Here is a 19459-nt window from a genome sequence, read left to right as displayed (position 1 = left end):
TAGCTGATTGAATATTCTTTATTCAAAATACTTGGGACCAGAAGTGTTTCAGATATCAGTTGTTTGTTTGCTTGTTTTTTTCTTTTGGCTTTGGGAATATTTGTGTATTCATAGTAAGAGCACTTAAGCCCAGATTGAAGTAAAACCCCTAATTCAGTTTGTTATACACATAGGCTAGTGTTAACTTCATACAATGTGTAACTTTGTACACATGTGTATTGACCCACCTGTCATAGGAGATTATAACGTTTTAGATTTTGAGGCATTTTGGATATTTACATTAGGAGTTTTCAGTTTGGCTAATCTTGGTGGCACAGACCTGTAATCGTAGCATTCTGGAGGCAGAGGCAGGAACTTTGTTCATAAGTTTGAGACCAGCCAGGTCTACATGATGACACTGTCTCAAAAGAAAACAAAAATGTTGAGCTTCTATAAGCAAAAACTTAAGTGTTTGAGAAGATAGCTTTTTTTTTTTTATTGCTGCTCTGTATGTTTTGTAACATACACTCAAACCAGTCCATTTATAAACTGGTTTACAAGCAATCTGAGTTACTTGTGGAACTCAGCAAAAAAAAAAAAAAAAAAATTGTTTGCATTGAAAACAATTACAAACCATTATTAACATCTTTTAAGTAATTTATCAACTTAATGTCTGCAGTATAGAATAATATCTAAAAATAAATAAAATGAGATATTCCACTGAGGGGTAGGGATAGCTCATGTGGGACACAGTTAGCCTTGCACACTTGAGGACCTCAGTTGGAGCATGGGCTGGGTTGTAATCCCAGCACAGGGGAAGCAGAGAATGGCAGAGCGCTGGAATTCACTGCCAGCCAGCCTGGCCTATCTGGTGAGTTCCGGACCAGTGAGGACGTGTGAGGTTGTCTCCTGGTCTCCACGTATATGTATGCACATACATGAACACGTGCGCGCACACATACAAATGAAAAAAGAAAAAATACTTCACCATGAAGAATTTTTTTAAAAGTTCACTAAAGTTTACTCTAGGAGGCTGCAAATTGTTTTATTACTATATATAGGATTTGTGTGAGAGAGTGCAGATGCCACAGTGCACATGGCTTCCAGTACTGGAACATAGGTCACATGGCAAGCACCTTTATACCCACTGAGCTATCTGTGTTTTCTCTGTTTGTTGTTCTGAGGCAGGATTTTATTGTGTGACCCAGGCTGGCCTCAGCCTCCTGTGAACTGGGATTACAACTGTGCACCGCTGTGCAGAGATGGGATCAGAATCTGTCTAGCTGGCTGCAGTGGTGGGCACTTGCTTATTGCAGGTGAAGAAGCTCACAGTAACTTGGTTGTCTTGCCATCATAGCAGGTCTAGGACATAGTTTCCTGTGTTACTAGAAACACTGCAGTCTCAGAGTGGTCGTAATTTACTCATGTTTATCCTTATCTTTTTACACAAGTTCTAAATTTAGACAGTTCCGGTTTAGTCCCTCTTCTAGGTTCTTCAGTTATCTCTGAAGGATGAGAATATTGACATTTAGACTTGAAAACTGTGACATGAAAGTATTGAAGAGAGCGTTAGCTGTTCAGCTTCATTTTGCTTATTTTAACCAAGTGAAAAACTTTACCAAAGGTTCATTTATCACAGTCCCTTGTTCCGACCACACTAACCCAGTTCACTTACTCGCCCTGAAAGTGCTTGAATGAGCTGGTCTCCAGCTGTAAGAAGGTGTACTGGGTCAGACCTTAGAAGCTGAGATATGGGAAATCCTCTTTGCCATATGGCTTATTTTCTCACATTTTTAACCCTTCCCACACAATGTTTGTCATTCCAGAAACAAAATATGAGTGTTCTTAAACTAGAAGCCACTAAACAGAATACCTTTTCACTTTTCAAAACATTTTTAGTATTATTTAATTCGTTGTATTGTAGACCATTGGGTGTCCATTGGTTTTGTGTCTAAACTTCCTAGAAATCTCAAAGAAAATAAACCATAAACTAACTCAGATTTCAATAGAGTGATGTGCTTTGATAGTACTCCAGCAGATTATTCACAGTACTCTCCTGGCTTTAAAAATTAGTGATATTGCCAGGCACTGGTGGCCCACACCTTTAGTGCCAACACTTGGGAAGCAGAGGCAAGTAGGTCTGAGTTTGAGGCCCACCTGTTATACAGAGTTCCAGGACAGCCAGGACTACACAGAGAAACCCTGTCTTGAAAAAGCAAACAAAAACAGAAGTAGCGGTAAGGCCTCATCTTAAAGAGGCCATCTTACTGGGATTGAGAACAGTGGCAGAGAGCTGCCCTAGTGTGTGCTAGACCCTGGGTTTGCTCCAGCACTTCCTTCCCACACAGCAGTCTTCTTCCTCCCACTGCATCTCCTTAGTGTGCTCTCTCCATACCCAGTGTCATTTTATGCACCGCACAAACTTCAGCCACCAAATGGCATCACATACTTCTAAGCAGAAGGGATACAAACAACAAACAAAGTCAGTCTCCACTAAGACCACCTATCACCCGGAGCCTCATGGAAATTTGGGAAAGACCATGTTTTAGCTGGGTATCTGGTCAAGTGATGTTGAATAGGGCACTGCTGGTGTATACTTCAATGTGCTAGACTTGATTAAACTAGCAGAATTTTCTTTCTTTTTTCTGTCTTGCTCTGGCTGTCCTGGAACTCAGAGATCCTCCTGCCTCCGCCTCCGCCTCCCAAGTGCTGAGATTAAAGGTGTGTGCATCACCAGCCCTGGCTTCTTTTTAGGGGAGAGGGGCAAAAGCTATTTCTTAAATAGAGTAAGAGGAAATAGCAACAAAAACTGTACATGAGAAGGGTCATGGTGATACATGCCTGTCATCCCAGCTACTTTAGAGGCTGCGGCAGGAAAATGCTCAGATGAAGACTAGCCCAAGTAACTTAGTGAGAATGTTGCCAGAAGTAAAGTTAGTCAGGCATTGTGGCACAAGCCTGTAATCCCAGCACTTGGGAGAAAGAGCTCTGTGAGTTCAAGGCCAGCCTGGTCTACAAAGTGAGTCCAGAACAGCCAAGGCTACCCAAAGAAAACCTGTCAGAGTAAAAAGTTTAGGAAGACTCCAGGCTTAATCTCTGCTACTGGAAGAAAAAAAAAAAAAAAAACCTTCTAATGTTGAGAAGAAACAGAGCAAGCAGAGGAAGCTGTGTGAGACCCCAAGATGACACAGACTAAGGGCCTAGGGACACACCGTCTTCGTCCAGAGAAAAATCACCGTGGGCCACTTTGTTCCCTGCAAACTCTTCTCTAAATGGGATGCGGCTGTAAATTTTCCTCATGATTTTATGGGCTTGAGAAAAACTCTGACATTCATCTGAAACTGTCCACATTCTGCAGAATTATCATAGTTGATTGGAAAGAGACAGACTAGAGTCCAGAAACAGACCCACATCTCACTAAATAGTAAGAAGAACGTTTCAAATAGTAGAAAAAGAATTAACAAATCTTGGCCCTCATTAATCAAGTATGGCATTTACTGGCCAAAACTTTCTGTTCATAATGGGTTTTTTTTTTCCCCTATCTTTTTGTTTGTTTCTGGTTTTTTGTTTTTGAGGCAGGTTTTCTCTATATAGTCTACTCACTTTGTAGACCAAGCTGGCCTCGAACTCACAGATATCCACCTGCCTCAGCCTCCCAGAGTTCTGGGATTATAGGCATGCGCCACCACACCCGGCTGTTAATAATATTCAACGAAGATCACTGTCCTGGGAACACCAGCTACAACTTGGCTACTTAGAAACCACAGGTGATTATGACTACCAGAATAACAGAACATTTTTGTTACTGTAGACATTTCCATAGGATGACTCCACTAGAGATGGCCACTCAGGGAAGAGTTAGGTCACAAAATCTAGGTTTTGAAATGTTTTTGTTATATCCCTAGATAATTAACTCCTTAGCTAACTTTAAATCAGCTGCAAATCACTGATACTTAAGAGTCAGTATTCCGTACAACACCATACCTGAATGTTCATGGTTTTTCTCAGGGTACTGTTCATCTTCTTTGTGATTAACATTGTGGTTATACCATCTGGTTACCAAATGGCAGGAATGGAAGTACCAGCTTGGAATACTGTTTTAAAATTTATTTTCAAGGTGTTAAGCGAGTCTGTGCGATTATGCTTGTCCCTTGAGGTGAAGCATGACGCTTTTCCCATTCTGTGTGTGCACAAGTTAAGAATCCTCCATGAAGTTTTGGATTTGGGGATATCTGCATAGATATCACCCACTTGGGCATCAAATCCTTAGCCTTCTGAATCTTGTCAGCATTCAGGTGTCAAGCTTTCAGAATAGGGATGCTCATCCCATTCTGTCCCTGAGACCATAAGTAGGGAGGGAAAGGACACTATTGTAGCACCTGGGTGTGTGTATGCGTTTTACCCCTGTGCTTGGTGTTGACATTGCTACCAATCATTCTGTTTTTCTGTGTGAGTCAAAACTTCCCTCAGATAAGTCTTTGAGGGCAATTTGCATTGATTGGCCTTCGGAACACATTCTGTGTCCACTGTTACGACTTAAGTATCGTGTAGATGCATAGTGCTTTTCATGCTCTTCTAGGCAGGGCATCAGAGGCTTTTCACAGAGGTGCAGCTAACGTGCAAAGAACATGTACATCAGGATAAGTTAAACTCTTAGAAGAGTGTGTATTGCCGTGAGTAATCCACGTAATCTCCAGACAGTGGGGCTAGACACCAGACTCGTCTATACGTAGTATCTTAGCCTGATCGTGTGAACATTCAGAAATACAATCTGACTTTAGACAGTGGTCTCTTGTTGGTAATGTTCTCAACTGCAAGTGATTCCAACATAACCTACAATCTCTATTCAGAATGCTTCCTAGTTCTTGAACTCCCACAGTTCAATTCACCTAAACATACATATATTGATCTGCAGTGCTCTGAGGGAGGTCATGGGTCCAGGAGGAGTTTGGGACATAATTTAATCAGGCTCCAGGAGGAGAGTGGAATAATTAAGAAGATTATGAATCATTAAAAACTGCATCTGAGCCAGGTGTGGTGGCACATTGCCTTTAATCCCAGCACTCTGGGCAGAGGTGGGTGGATCTCTGTGAGCTCCAGGACAGCCAAGGCTACACAGAGAAACTCTGTGTCAAAAAACCAAACAAAAAGAAAAGCCTGCATCTGAGACACATTGACTTTATTAACCTAAAACAATGTAAGCAAGGAGCTTTTAATTCCACAAGTACAAAACTTGGCTATACGAAACAAGTAGAGTTTGTGTCTGTCAGTTTCGGTAAGTCGTAAGGCCTGCATGGCTTATCTGAAATGGTTTATTGGGATTCATTAATGCTTACATGTAAAGCCAAAGGGCATTTTGTAGTTTTGTTGTTGTTTTAGTAGTTTTTGTTGTTGTTTTAATTTCCAGTGTTCATAAATGCCAAGCAGCAAAATATTACCATTTTCCTATTTAAGGAAAATCTTGCAAAGTCAGATGATTAACTTGGGTCCAGCTGTTCTGCAGGAATGCAGTGTTGGGTCACTTTCCCTACCCAGAACATTCTTCAGAGACAGGAATTTTCCTAGGAAAGTTCCATTTTGACTATTTATGTACAGCCCAGGAAAACTTCTGTGTACATAATCGGTGACAGAAACGTCATTATCAAGACTGGTGTCCCTCTAATAGGGACATAGGATGAGTGAGTTAAAGGCAGGCCTGGGAGTGCAGTGTCCTCTCTGAGATGGGAGTTTAAAGAGTCCTTCTTGGAATTCCTAGCAGGGGTAGTAGGTGCTTGTTTCTGGTGTGGGTAGAGAAGCCAGCAGGTGTCACCCAGGTTCTAAGCAGTTGGTAGTATTCCTATAGGGTGCAGCCCCTTGAGCACCACAGTCCTGCCCAAACTGTTCTGTCACTCATTCTTGTCCTGCATCCAAAACTTCTAACAGTACAGGGTAAAAGGAACTGAGGAACCTGCTGTGGGTCCCTTTGGTCCCACAGGTCACGATGCTCTCATCCCTTAGGATTCCTGGCACGCAGGTACTAAACACTGTTAGTAAAGTATTGCATTGTCATTGAAAATTCTAAATGCTTTCTTTATTAATCTTTCTTAGGGACATTCTAGCTACATCACACACCTTGACTGGTCCCCAGACAATAAGCATATAATGTCTAACTCCGGTGACTACGAGATACTGTACTGTAAGTATGAACAATCATATGTGGGTTCAGATGTGTTTGTCAAGTACTGCTACACAGGCTACATGGAATATGAACTGTGAGGAGTGCATGCTGGCCTCCAGCTTACCAGCATCTGTACTCGGGCTACATAATGAGTCTCACATGTGGATCCCTTCTCCAAGAAAGCAGTGCATTAATTTAGTAGTGTAGAGCTGAGCAGATGTTGCCATGAGAAATCTTTCTGTGAAACTGATACAGCTCTGAATGCTTTCATTTAACAGCTTTTCCTGGAGGCAGGGAGAATGTTATGGGTGAGCCTTTATGCTTTCAGAGGAAGACTGAACTTCCATGGGAAACACTTTGTAATTCTGCAAGTTCCTGTTAAACACTTTCTTTTCCTTTTTAAATATATCTTAAATGTTTTTTGAGTGTATGGATTATAAATACAAGTAAACGTGACTAGTTTGAATTAAGATGCACTATCAGTTATATTTATACTATGATTAGACTTTGTGTTTCTAAATTTCTAAAGGGGACATTGAGAATGGCTGCAAGCTAATCAGGAACCGATCCGGTTGTAAGGACATCGATTGGACGACGTACACCTGTGTGCTAGGCTTCCAAGTCTTTGGTAAGAGCACTGCAGCTATGTGAAGACTGTGTGGAGCCTCTTCTACACCGTGCTTACCAGGCAGATGGATAAGGAAAGACATTAGCCAGGCTTGGCGGCTCACTCCTTTAACCTCGGCGTATCTCATGAGAGTCTGAGGCCAGTCAAGACTACATAGGAAGGCCCTTAATTTCAGATTCAGAAAAATTAAATGTACTGATGGAACCAATATGAGACTTGTTCTTTGCAGAACCCTAAACTTCTGCTCTCAAAGGAAAGAAGTTGACACAAAAGGGTAAACACTTCCAATATGTCCCACATGGGGATTGAAGCTTTCAAATTAGTAGGACATTTTTAACATACTGAGATCTCATTCACATATTGTATAGTTTACCTAAAGCATACAAATCAATGGTTTTTCTATACCCACAGTCATAAAACTTTTTGTGCTTTGATCTTGCAACGTTTTCCTCCCCCTCAAAGAAACCTTTTATCATTAGTCACTATTCCTCGCTCCCTCTACCCCAGTGGCTTTTGAGGAACTACGACTGTGTGTCCCATACACCCCACTGGTTGTGTATAGGAGAGTTACAGCTTCTTAGTGCCCTTGCTTGCTTTTTTTTTTTTTTTATGGGTATTCAGTCATTCTAGTGCCTTTTTAAAAATATTAAGGTTTTTCTAGCAGATATTATTTGAAAATAAAATTTGGGAACTAGCCGGTTGTAGTGGCACACACCAGTAGGATTTGCTAAAGGAGACAGGCAGGAGGATCACAAGTTCAAGGCCAGTCTGGACTATACATTTAAAAAGGGGCGGGGGGAGACTATAGGGCTGAGGAGATGGCTCATTTGGCAAAGTACTTGTAACATAAGCATGAGGCCCTAAGTTCAGACTTCCAGCTAGCATGTAAAGACCAGGTATAGTAGCACGCACCTATAATCCCACCATTGGAAAGGTAGAGACAGGTTCCTGAAGGTCATTGGCAGCCAGCCTACCTGAATCTGAGCTTTGGTTTTACTAAGAGACCCTGGAGCTAAGGAGATGGCTTTGTGGGTACACACACTTGGTGTGCAAGCATGACCTGAGTCTGAGTTTCCAGCACCAACATAAAAACTGGGTATGGTCATATAAGTGTACCGTGTGCATGCCTATGGGAGCCAGAAGACACTGAAACTTCTGGAACTGTAGTTAGAGATGGTTGTAAACCACCGTGCAGGAGTAGGGCCCAACCCGGGTCCTCTGCAGGGACAGCCAGTGCTTAACTGCTGCTTCTCTCCAGCATAAATCACAATCACTGACCCTGTCTTTTTGATTGGTTGGAGGTTGGTTAGTTGGTTTGAGGGTTTGACAGTCTTTGACTGTCCTGAACTCACTTTGTAGACCAGGCTGGCCTTGAACTCACAGAGATCCGACTGCCTCTGCCTCCCAAATGCTGGGATTAAAGATGTGCACCACCACACCTAGCCTGACTGACCCTGTCTTAAAGAAACAAGGCAAAAAGCAATAGAATAAGACTGTCAGCATTGTCCTCTGGCTTCACCTGCCCCTGCACTCACATGTATGTAACACACACACACACACACACACACACACACACACACACACACACACACCTACCATCTCCCCAAAAAATGAATTTGTCCTTAGGGGCTAGAAAGGTAGATCAGTAGTTAAAAGCACCGGCCGCTCCTCCAGAGGACTCCTGTTTGATTCCCACTCACGCACTGTGGCTCGCATGGTTGCTCTCTTCCGGGGGATCGGATTCCCTCTTCTACATCTGTGGTCACCAGGCACACACGGGATGTGCATGTCCGTGTGCAAGCAAGCGCTCACACACAAAAAGAGCAGCAGTTCCTCCAGGTAGGATCTGCTCAGAGGCCAACACCTCAGCCCTAAGTGTCTATAGTGTCAGCCTGGCCTCAGAGAGGCGTGTTCACTGGACAGTGATGACCATGCCTCAGAGCCCAGCACATTTGGTGTCTCCTCTGAACACAGGTCTGTGGGATAGCCCTCTAGACCACTGTCTGGCCTAGGTACTTCATAAGAGCCGTTTCATGAAGGTGACTCCCTGAAAAAGGAGCACATAGCCCCCTCTACTGGCTCTGCCTTTCTCTTCTCTACAGAACTGTTAACTTGTCCGAAGGAGCTGTTTTTTAAGCAGGCTGAGGTGAGGCTAGTTTCTTAGCACCAGCTACAGTTTCAGGCTAATTTTATACACCCGTTTCTCCAGGTGTGTGGCCGGAAGGATCCGATGGGACAGACATCAATGCACTGGTGCGATCCCACAACAGAAGGGTGATAGCTGTGGCCGACGATTTCTGTAAAGTTCACCTGTTCCAGTATCCCTGTTCCAAAGCAAAGGTGAGCTCAGCTCAGTGGAACAGTGCTGCTACCTTCTGCTTGGGGCTACCTGTGGGGTGTCAGCTCTTGGGGATAGGCTGTGCAGCCTTGCCCAAACCAATTTCCCCCTTGTTACACTATAGGATGGGTGATCTTCAGTGTCCTGTTTTCTTTTTGAGAAAAAAATTTTTTTTTGGCCTTGAATTCACAGCATGTTCCTCCTGCCTATGATTCCCAGGCACTGCTGTTACAGGAGCGTACTACCATCCCAGCTCTCATTCCTTTTACAGAAAGAAACAATAAAAGCAGAATCTTGCCTGTCTTATTCCTCAGATCTGACGATTTGTGGCTTTGATGTAAATTAACCTGTTTTCATAAGCTGACTTAGTCTTCCTGGTCATCTCCATTGCTCTAAGCAGGCATGTAAGGGTGAGTTTAATTTTCCCATCTCCTTTATTTTATAGGCTCCCAGTCACAAGTACAGTGCCCACAGCAGCCATGTGACCAACGTCAGCTTTACTCATAATGACAGTCACCTAATTTCAACTGGTGGCAAAGATATGAGCATAATTCAGTGGAAGCTCGTGGAAAAGTTACCTTTGCCTCAAAATGAGGTCATAACAGACACCAGTTTAGCCAAAGCCACCGCCTCTTCCACTGAAAATGCCAGGCAGTCTAACCCTCCTCCACTGCCTCCTTCTCAACCGTTAACTGAGACAGTAGAAGAAGAAAGCAGAATAAGCAGCTCTCCCACGCTTGTGGAGAACAGTCTGGAGCAGACTGCGGAGCCCAGCGAGGAACAGAGTGAGGGGGCCAGTGAAGACCTTGGTGCGGTGATTGATGAAGAGCCTGCCAGTGAGCTAGGTGAGCAGCAGGGAGCAACCACCCTGCCTGAGGACGAGCAAGGCGAGCAAGGTGCAACAGTGGTGTGCTGAAGCTCAGGCTGCAGTGCCCCCTTGGCTGTCTGGGTGTGATGGAGTAGAAACAGGATGGGCAGTGATGGGGAACCCCTGTGAGTGGAGATCTGTTTCCCATGTGATCAGGTGTTCTTCAGCAGTCTGACCTGCCATCTGTGAGCTAGAGCAACCCAAAAGTTTGTTTGGTAGATGTTGAAAACTTAACCAAACTTAAATAGCAGTGACAGGTGAGTGTGTCCAAAAGATCACCATGTGTGGTATGAATACTGGAAACAAAACTGCAGCCGCACCCATCGAAATCAACCCATTATCTGAACGTGATTTCCTCAGAGCAGCTGGAAGCATCGCAGGCACCATCGCTCATCTGCTGGCTCGGACTGCCTTTTTTCCTGATGCAGAGAAAGAAAGCAGGAGAAAGTGCTCTTATTGTGATACTGTCCCACTCAGATCTAACGGGAACTTTTTAATTAAGGAAAACTTCAGTATTGCCAAGTGCGATGGTGTTGCCTTTTTGTGTGATACTGCATTTTCTTACACTACCGTAGATGTCCAGATGTGCTTGTTAGGCTACTCTCTAGGTGCTGCCTTTTCTAAGTTATAACAAGGAACAGCCCTCAGTGTCTTGTGTACAGATTATCCCGGAAGCAAGCCTTGGTTTGCAGAAAAGCTTTTTGGTCGATTCTCCAAGGAGTCCTTTCCTGGCCTAAACATTCTCTAATGTTTGGCATTCAAGGGGACGGAAGAAAAAAGCCGCATGCCTTTAAAACATGAACTGTAATGGTGACCTGCTAACTGACGCCCTCGCCTTCAGCACTTCTGTTCCTCAGTACAAGTGTAAACACAGTAGTTTCAATGGTTGAATTGGTGCTTGAAATTTATTGGTCTAGTTATAATTTTAATACAAAGTAATTACAGCAAGGGATAAGATGTCTTTATTACAGACACAGCATTGCTTGTAGGTTGTACCCTTTGCAGATGTGTTGTCTGTGGGCATTTTCCTCCTCCTGTGAGCCCTGCACCCTGGTATGGCTAGCTTTGGTTTGGGCAGTGCATGTGTTGGTATACATGGGTAAGCTGGGCTTTTCAAGTTTTGTCAGATAACTATTTTTCTTAAGTATATGTTTCCTACTTAAATTGCTGATAAGTGTGCATTTCCTATGTTTGTTTATACTTTGATTACAAAAACTATTTTTTTAACTTGCTACGTTGTTTTCATACTTTTTGTTGTTGGATTATGTTTAGAAACTTTTCATAAGTTCAGAAGTCTTAAGTATGCAAACGTTTACGTGATTGTGCCATTCCAAAGTGCATCAGAACTGTCATTCCCTTCTAGCATCTTCTCAGGAGTAACACATATCAGGTATTTCATCATCGCTTGGAAATATGACAGCTCCAGTGAGCTCCCCAGGACACTCATGTTCACACGCTGTATGGAACGGTGTGTGTGGAAGGACAAGCGGAGAGCTGTGTATCTCTAAATAAGATGCACACATCAAATGCTCAGTGTAAGTCTTCTTTGTCCAGGTTTATGTCCGTGTATATTTCTCTCTTTTTGTTTACAACTTTTTTTTTAATTAAGGAAAAAAAAAAAAGCTCACCTCAAACTAGCTCTCTTCCAAAGAGGAGATTCCAAGCCACCTGACTTTTTCAGTTCATTCTGTACCCAGATGTCAGAGAATACAACTTCAGGCATATGTCCACAAGCCAGCAGTGGAGATGAAATCAAGTTCTTGCAAAAAGGATACTAGGAGATGAACAAGCAATTCAAGAAGAAAGTACACTTCTTTCTGTGCCTGGAGCTACAGCTCTCCACAAGCAGGGACTTTCTCTTTCACCTTTAGGTTTTCTGTGTACAGTGAGATTTAGAATCATGATACTCTTGGGTGGTCGTTTCCAAAGACACTACTAATGCGCAGAGAACGTTCCAGCCTCCGGTGCTGGCAACTACTGTTTCATGTCAGTCAGATCTGTGATAATGGTTGGAAGGATGTGGGATTATGAAATTGTAATTTTTTTTTTTTTTAGAAAAACTTGTGAATGAAAATGAACCCAAGTGTTTCATGTGAAGATGAGCCACTTCTATCATGCATTCCGATGTCATGGCAGAAAATTTTGAAGATTAAAAATTAAGATAATCAAAACGTCTCCTGTACCTTGCTTTTTACTACTTTATGGGTTCTTTTTTCTTCCACCCTCTCTACCCCTTCTACACTTTCAACTCCCTAACACTAGATAAGAGAAAAAAAAAAGGATGAGGAAGAGATCCCTGAATAACATCAGGGGTCGGAAAGACATTGTCATAGAACTATTTCCTGCCAGCGAGGGATATCGAGTTCCTTGGGGCAAGTTTGATCTTTGCCAACAGGATATCTAATTTCTTATTATTGTTTCTTCCTTATACATGACTACTTAACAACCAGCCAACATCCCACCCCACCTCTCCTGGCCCTAGCATTTATATACCATCTGAAAAGTCCCCAGAATTCCAAACAGAAACACAAACTGTCTGCAGCTGGCAAAATCACACCCCTGCCAGAGCCTGAAGCAAATCCTAGCTGCTTGAAGCAGCCCTATATTCACTAACGTGGGTTTAAAGCAAAAACTTTCTTATAATATTTCTGTATTTTTTTTAAAGAAATCAAAATTCTCACTGCAGTTTCCTTTGCCTTTGTTTGTTTGTAGTGGTTGTCAGAGACAGTCTTGCTATGCATCCCAGGCTGGCCTTAAACGTGTGCCCAAACTGCCTCAGCCTGCAAAGTTATATATATGACGGGCATGTTCCACCATACTTGGTTCTTTTATTTTTACATGTATTTGTAAGTTAGTTTATTCTGGTAACTTTCTATGACTGTTCTATTCTGGTAACTTTCTATGACTGTTCAGATATCAGAAAGTACAGCAGTGGAAAAGGAAACACAGGTTGACTGTTGTGGACAAACTCCTGGTGGCAAGAAACCTCATGCCAGTAGAGGGAATCCCTTCTGGTTTATGCCCCCAGCTAATAGGCACACTTTCTGCCAATTAAGTGAACTACACTGGCAGCAAAGCCCTTTTATGCCATCTCTGATCTTGTGCTCTAGCCTGGGTCAGGTGACTTGCTGAAACTGGGAGGCACCTATGGCTTTCCTGGCTGGTTCTGCCATCACAGGTGTCTGAATTTCTTGCTGTGGTGTGATCACAAAGGGACCTGGGGATGAACTTCTGAGGTGTGTAACACCGGTGGCCACAGCTGGCAGCCCAAGCCCTCTGACCTCGTCTGGTCCATTCTAGTGCCAATAGTTGGTACAGGTTAGCTTGCTCACATTCAAAATGCTTGGGGCCAGAAGTATTTCAAGGTTCGGGTTCTTTAATTGCTTGCATGCATACACATTCATATACATAGTGAGATACCAGTTGGTGAAACACGATTAAACATAAAATCCACGTATATGTTTCAGATATACTGATATAGCTGGGAGGTAATTTTACATATTAAATGCCTCTGCATCCTGAGTATGGTCTATCATGAGGTCAGGCGTGGAGTTTTCCACTGGTGTCATTATCATAGTACTCAAAAGTTTTAGGTTTTGGAACATTTCAGGTTTGCCCCATCTGTAGCAGTTCTTGCTTCCTGCAGCAAATAAGGGGACAAGCCTTTGCTGTGCCCCATTGCTAGGATAAGACACCTTTTTCCCCCTCGCCTGTTTTCCTCCAACGGACACTGCACTCCTTGTTCTTGGAACCCTCCTAAATCTTGCCCCACTGCTTTCCTGAGTACTGAGCTAAGCCGTCTTCCTTTGTCCAGAATTAATCAAATGAGGGGGGTGAAGGGTGAGCAGCTTCATGTGGCTGCTGCAGCATTGGAAAGACCATGACTGTCTCCCAAGTGACTACTTTGCAGCCAAAACGCATTTTCTCATGGCAGACAGTTTGCTGGTCCTGTGCATCTCATCGCCAGAATCATTAGCAGAGACGTTGGCTGGGCCCTGACATTTCCGCTTAGAAGATGCATTAATTCTGAACAGAGCCTAGAATCCCCTTGGTAGGAGGACCACACAGTCCAGAGTCCTCCACCCGCACATAGTAGACCAGCCCTCTGCCAGGGGGCAGATGAATAATTAACAGGAAACCTAACCACGTTCCTACCATATCCCCCATCCCATAATGTCATCTTGCCTAGTGATGCTGCTGTCTGTAGAGATCACTGTGGTGTTCACATAAGGAAGAAATCCCCTACATCATCTCCATCATAAGTGATGCATGAGCCTGCTGACCATAGTGAAGACCCAGTTTTAACTGCAGTTAATTACTTGGGTCCTATCAAAGTATTGCCTATGGTGGATGGAGGCGAGTTATACACTGCCTGCCTGTACTGCCCCAGCTTCTGGCCCCATAAAAAAGAGATGAAGAGAATTTGGGGCTCTGCCCTCATCTGCTCAAGCAAGGCCAGGTCTTCGTGGGCTTGAATAAATGACATTAGCCATCTTGATTCATGATACAGGAAAGCCTGTCCTCTTCAGAGGACAGGCTGTCCTGAAAAGCATAAGCAACAGGGCATGTTAGGAACTCCAGGAGAGCCTGCAGGTGACTCCAGTAATGAACTTGCCATTCACAGTCAACGAAACTGAAACACGTTAAGGTAGAAGAGTTTTCTGTATTAAATCATAGTCATCAATTGCATTTTTTTCATTGAATATTAAACAAATTTAAACACTGGGATTTGCCTAAGGGCCACTCAGGAGATTTCATGGATACACCCCTCACCCTGAGGATCTCAGCAACTGCTCTTTGCTCGTCTGCTCTCAGTGGCAGTCTTTGCCACTGATGACATGGGCGGGCAGGGTGGCCCCCAGTGCCCAGTGGTCTGAAGTCCTCCCCTAGTACCAGCCCAGCCACCTGAAGCCTCTTCCAGTCTACCTTCTACCTCTGGCACCATGGCTCAGCACCGGGAGTTGGTGATTGTCCCCAACACATTTGCTCCCTGCCAACCAGAGTAGGAGTCTCCCAGGCCACCAGAAGGATACAGAGCAGACCTGAGCAGACTCCCGCTCTCTGGTGCACATCTTCCCCCCACCACCACCACCACCACTGCTGGTGCTGTCCTGAGTCAGCGTACATTCTTCCCTCGGGCCATATACAGTTTAAACAGCGCTGCCTCTTGCCTTCTTGGGTCTTGACCCCACCTCCGTTGGAGAGCTGGGGTCACCAGTCTGATCTCATCACATGCTCTGGAGGCGAGGAAAGGGTCCCCATTCTGTCTCCAGCACCCCACAACAGAATCAGTGATGGCAGCATGGTGTATGCCTCAAAGGGCATTGGTATGGAAATGGAAAAAGTCCCTTAGCAGAGAGGGAGTTGGGGTGCCTATCTCCAGGTAACCCCAGATTTGCTAGTGGAAGATTTGCAGAAAGGGACAGATAAGGGTCCTCACAAAGAAGCACAGGATGAAATATGGAGAATGAAAGACATCCCAGGAGCTAGAGAAAGAGGAGGAGAGAGTCCAGCAAGGCTCCATGATCCAGCATCCGGGTCAGCTGGTAGCACTGTTGTGAACCCAAGCCACCAAGCATGAAGATGGAGGTAGGACTGGGTTCTCCAGTGGAGTTGAGCTGCTTGTTCTGTTAAGGTCACCAACTACCCACACTGAGGTTCTCTGGGCCTGAAGCACCAGAAGACTGGCAAAAAGAAACAGGAAGAAAGGAAGGAAGGAAGGAAGGAAGGAAGGAAGGAAGGAAGGAAGGAAGGAAGGAAGGAAGGAAGGGGAGGGAGGGGAGGGAGGGGGAAGAGGGAAAGGGGAGGAAGGAGAGAGGGAGGGAAGGAAGGAGACAGGAAGGAAGGAAGAAAAAGGAAGGAAAGAAAGAAAAGAAAAAAGTGAAAATATCTGCCACCAAGCCTGACAACCCAATTCATTCCAAGGTCACATGGTAGAAGTAACTCACTCGAGCAAGTTGTCATTTGTTCTCCACCCTGTGAAACACACACACACACCACTAATACACAAATAATTAATTTTAAAGGCCAGAAACTGTCCCTACCATATAGCTGCCTTCCTGAGACAAATAGGTAACAGAACTGTCAGAATCTAAACAGTCAAAGAGGGCCAGTGTTGCTGTGGGCCTCATGAGTTCTGGGGGCCTGGAAGCTCACCTTGAGGAACCCTGCCTTGGCATAGGCACTTTATTTGTTATAACTCATCATGTCTATAACCAACTGGAAAGAGACAGAAATGAAATATGCTTAGTAACCAGGAGTCCTGCAGCAGGCGCATGAGGCTTGGCCCATGTCTTCTGCGATGGCCACGAGATAGGAGCCTGACTCCACTACTCTCAGCCGCCACAACCAAGGTCACCAGCACTCAAGAGTGAGCAGTCATAAAGGTCCAGAGTGAACAGGGATGGCTTCAAAGGACACAGCATACTCCCCACCTGACCTCACGTGGCTAGAGTACCTAGAATACCACCAAGCTTGCCTAGGCCACCTCAGCTACCCATTAACTTTGGCCTTGGTGGTCTGAGGACCAGTTTTCCACAGTGCTCCATGAAAAGTCCTGAGGAAGGGAACTGCAGGTACCTGGATATGTACAAAGTTAGAAAACCATTTCCCAAGGACCACTTGAAGGAAGAGATGGTGCAGCCATCAAGCATAAACAAAGGCTCCTCTGTATGATTCTGCCTTAATTAGAATGACAACTCATTGAGAGCAATTTAATGTTGGTTCATGAAAGGTTAATGAGATTCATGCGTTGGAAGTGTTGAATACAACACAGCCTTAACCAGGAACACAAATCTAACCTTTATTCTCTTTAATTATTCGGTCAGAATAATTTCCTTGGAGCTGGTTTAGTCTCAAGACGGTTCTAATTAAACACCAGTGAACTTTGAAAGCAACATCAACTCATTCAGCTGCAACTCAATTTTCAAATTAATCAGCTGTGTAACCTGGAGGGTTGGTGGCCTGTGGGGAGGAGGGGTGGGGGAGAATGAGCTTAGAACCACTCTGGGTATGTCTGGCTTCAACATCCAGTGGCAAAAACCCCTTCCATAACCCTTGTTTGCACCATCCCAAGGAGAGCCAGCCTGAGCTGGGCCCTCAGGCTGCTCCCCCTGGCACAGCCAGAGGCCTGAAATGGCCCCTGGACCGGCATCCTCGCATCCTCGGCACTCCCTTCATTCAACACCTATCTGCTGCCTCCCCCAACTCACACACATTCCCCTCTGAGTTCAGACCTCACTTCCTCTTCCCCTCCCCCTTACCCTGTCCCCTTCTTCAGCCCTTTTTCCCCCTCTCCGCCCTCCCTCCCTCTTTCATCTCAAAGCCTGGTTAGCTGAATCCTGCTTTTTTTTTAAACATCTTTTCCCACTGATGGGAAGCAAGGCCACTATTTCCCATGATCTGGGGCAGCTTCAGCTGCATTCCATCAGAAGGTGACGTTTGCAGTGACCAGAGATTCCAATCTGGCAAGTACATGTTGGAAGGCCTGTGCTTTGGCCCAGGAGTAAAGACACTTGATCATGACAAATACCAGTGACCACAGAAAAGGTCGGAGCGAGGGGAGGCATGGTGTCCTGGGCAGGCTGTCCAGAACATGAGGAAAACGATGTTATCTAAGGAATGCCGCTGCTAGACACCCTGCATGGCCCTTGATGCCCATTAGTGTTTTGCAGCGGCTCCCTTGGAGATCCTGTCATGGACTGCAGCACAAGCAGCACGCAGTTTGAGGCCACCCCACCTTCCGAGCCACACAGAGGCCAGGATTCCAGGCACAAACCAATAAAAAATACAGTGACAGAAGCCAGCGGCAGAGAAGATTACAATCCATCCAGCCCTTTCTAACACAGGAGGAGCCTAATGGCACCTGAGTTCCCCAGAACACAAGCCCAAGGCTTCCTCCCCCCATCTGCCAGGTTCTCCCCACAAACGGTAGCCTGCTGTAAGCAAACTCCCACAGGAATCTGATGCATTACACCAGCGCTAGGAGCACCCCCAGCCAGGACTCCCATACAAGATGGGTTCTGACCATGTGTTCTCCAAATCCTGCAGTGGAAAACAACCCCAGAGATGATTTTCAAAGGCATTTCTTTCCATTAATCCCCAGGTTTGCTTATCTGAGGCAAGGCTGTCATCTGGTTCGCTTCTGATGCTCAAACATTTGCTAGGCCAGGAAAGCCGGAGAGATGCAAGGGTGGACCAATGAGCCTGATAGGAGATTCACCAGGGGAGAAGGACCACACCGTGGTCAGACTGGGTGGCCGATAGACTTGTGTGGCTGGTCTCTGTTACTTTGTGGGGTTTTTTTCTCATCCTTTATACCCGAGCTTCACCCCCTCTACTAGATAGGAGAGAAAGGATAGAGGAGAAAGAGAGAGGTAGAAATCCCTGAACCTAATTTCTTTCTTTTCTTCTTTGAACACAACCAACAAACTGCAGCCAACCCTGCCTCTCAGGGCCCCTAGCATTTGTATACCCTCTGACCACCAACCACCAACCCTGCCTCTCAGGGCCCCTAGCATTTGTATACCCTCTGAAAAGTTCCCAGAATTCCAAATGTCGCACAACTGCACATACTTTTTTGCATCTGGCCAAACCACACCTCTGCTAGAACACAAGGCAAATCATAGTCAGCTGCTGTGGTCAGTCCAAAGCAGGCCCATATCCCCACACCTGGGATTAAAACGAAAACACATTCTTATAATATTTCTGTGTTTTTAAAGAAACCAAAATTCCGGAATTTTTACCACAGACTTGTCTGTCTTTCGTTAAGTAGAACAGCAGCAGGAACCCCTCAAGCCAGGTTCCTGAGCAGCTAAGCTGTAGGAAGGATAATAGAAGCTGAGGATTCAGAATTATTTCCTTCACTGTGTCAAGCAAAATAAGCCAGTCTCAGGAAGACAGATTTAAAATTCTATACATCTGGATATTTATATGCATGTATTTGTAGGTTATGCAAACCAGAATGGGATTCATAGGAGAGGAAGAAGGAGCTTAAGAGAGGTGAGAAACAAGGTAATGAAGGATCTGTAATGAAAAAGCAGGGGAGGGCTGAAGAGACGGCCTCAGCAGCCAAGAGCCCCGGCTGCTTTTGCAGTGGAGCTGGATTCAATTCCCTGCATGCACACAGAAATCTGTAGCTACAGCTCTAGAGGATCTGAGGCCGTCTTCCGGCCTTCTCCAGCATGCAGTGCACATACATACATGCATGCAAACACTCATATATGAAAAGTAATAGATTTAAAAAAGAAAGCAAAAGAGGGAGCTAACTAGAGGCAAAGAACCAGCTAAGTAGAAGGGGAAAGGAAGAGATGAGAAGGGCAATGTTCAGTCCCGGACTGTCATCCGGCTTGTTAAACAATCTGGACTACCCATCCAGGGATGGTATGACCCACAGTGGGCTGGACCCTCCCACATCAATCATTAATCAAGAAATGTCCCACAGGCCAATCTGATGAAGGCCTTTTTTGTTTCCTTCGATTGAGGGGAAAA

At 44.8% G+C, this 19459-nt stretch overlaps 1 protein-coding gene across 5 annotated transcripts in view; it reads left to right on the top strand.

Annotated features, from left to right (window-relative positions):
* Eml4 (EMAP like 4) overlaps positions 1–12141 on the top strand; it is a 117081-nt gene extending 104940 nt beyond the window's left edge. For 4 of the 5 annotated variants that reach the window (XM_021648708.1, XM_021648704.1, XM_021648707.2 and 1 more), the window contains 4 exons: positions 6067–6154; positions 6666–6764; positions 8974–9104; positions 9548–12141. In XM_021648708.1, coding sequence (XP_021504383.1) covers positions 6067–6154; positions 6666–6764; positions 8974–9104; positions 9548–10018 — 789 coding nt within the window. In that variant the 3' untranslated portion in view covers positions 10019–12141. The remainder of the gene's footprint in view (positions 1–6066; positions 6155–6665; positions 6765–8973; positions 9105–9547) is intronic. The other variant, XM_021648706.2, reaches the window with a different exon arrangement.
* Positions 12142–19459: the final 7318 nt, after the last annotated feature.

Source organism: Meriones unguiculatus, chromosome 1, assembly GCF_030254825.1.
Source record: "Meriones unguiculatus strain TT.TT164.6M chromosome 1, Bangor_MerUng_6.1, whole genome shotgun sequence".
In the NCBI taxonomy this organism is placed as follows: domain Eukaryota; kingdom Metazoa; phylum Chordata; class Mammalia; order Rodentia; family Muridae; genus Meriones; species Meriones unguiculatus.
This window is presented reverse-complemented; position numbering and strand designations above follow the sequence as displayed.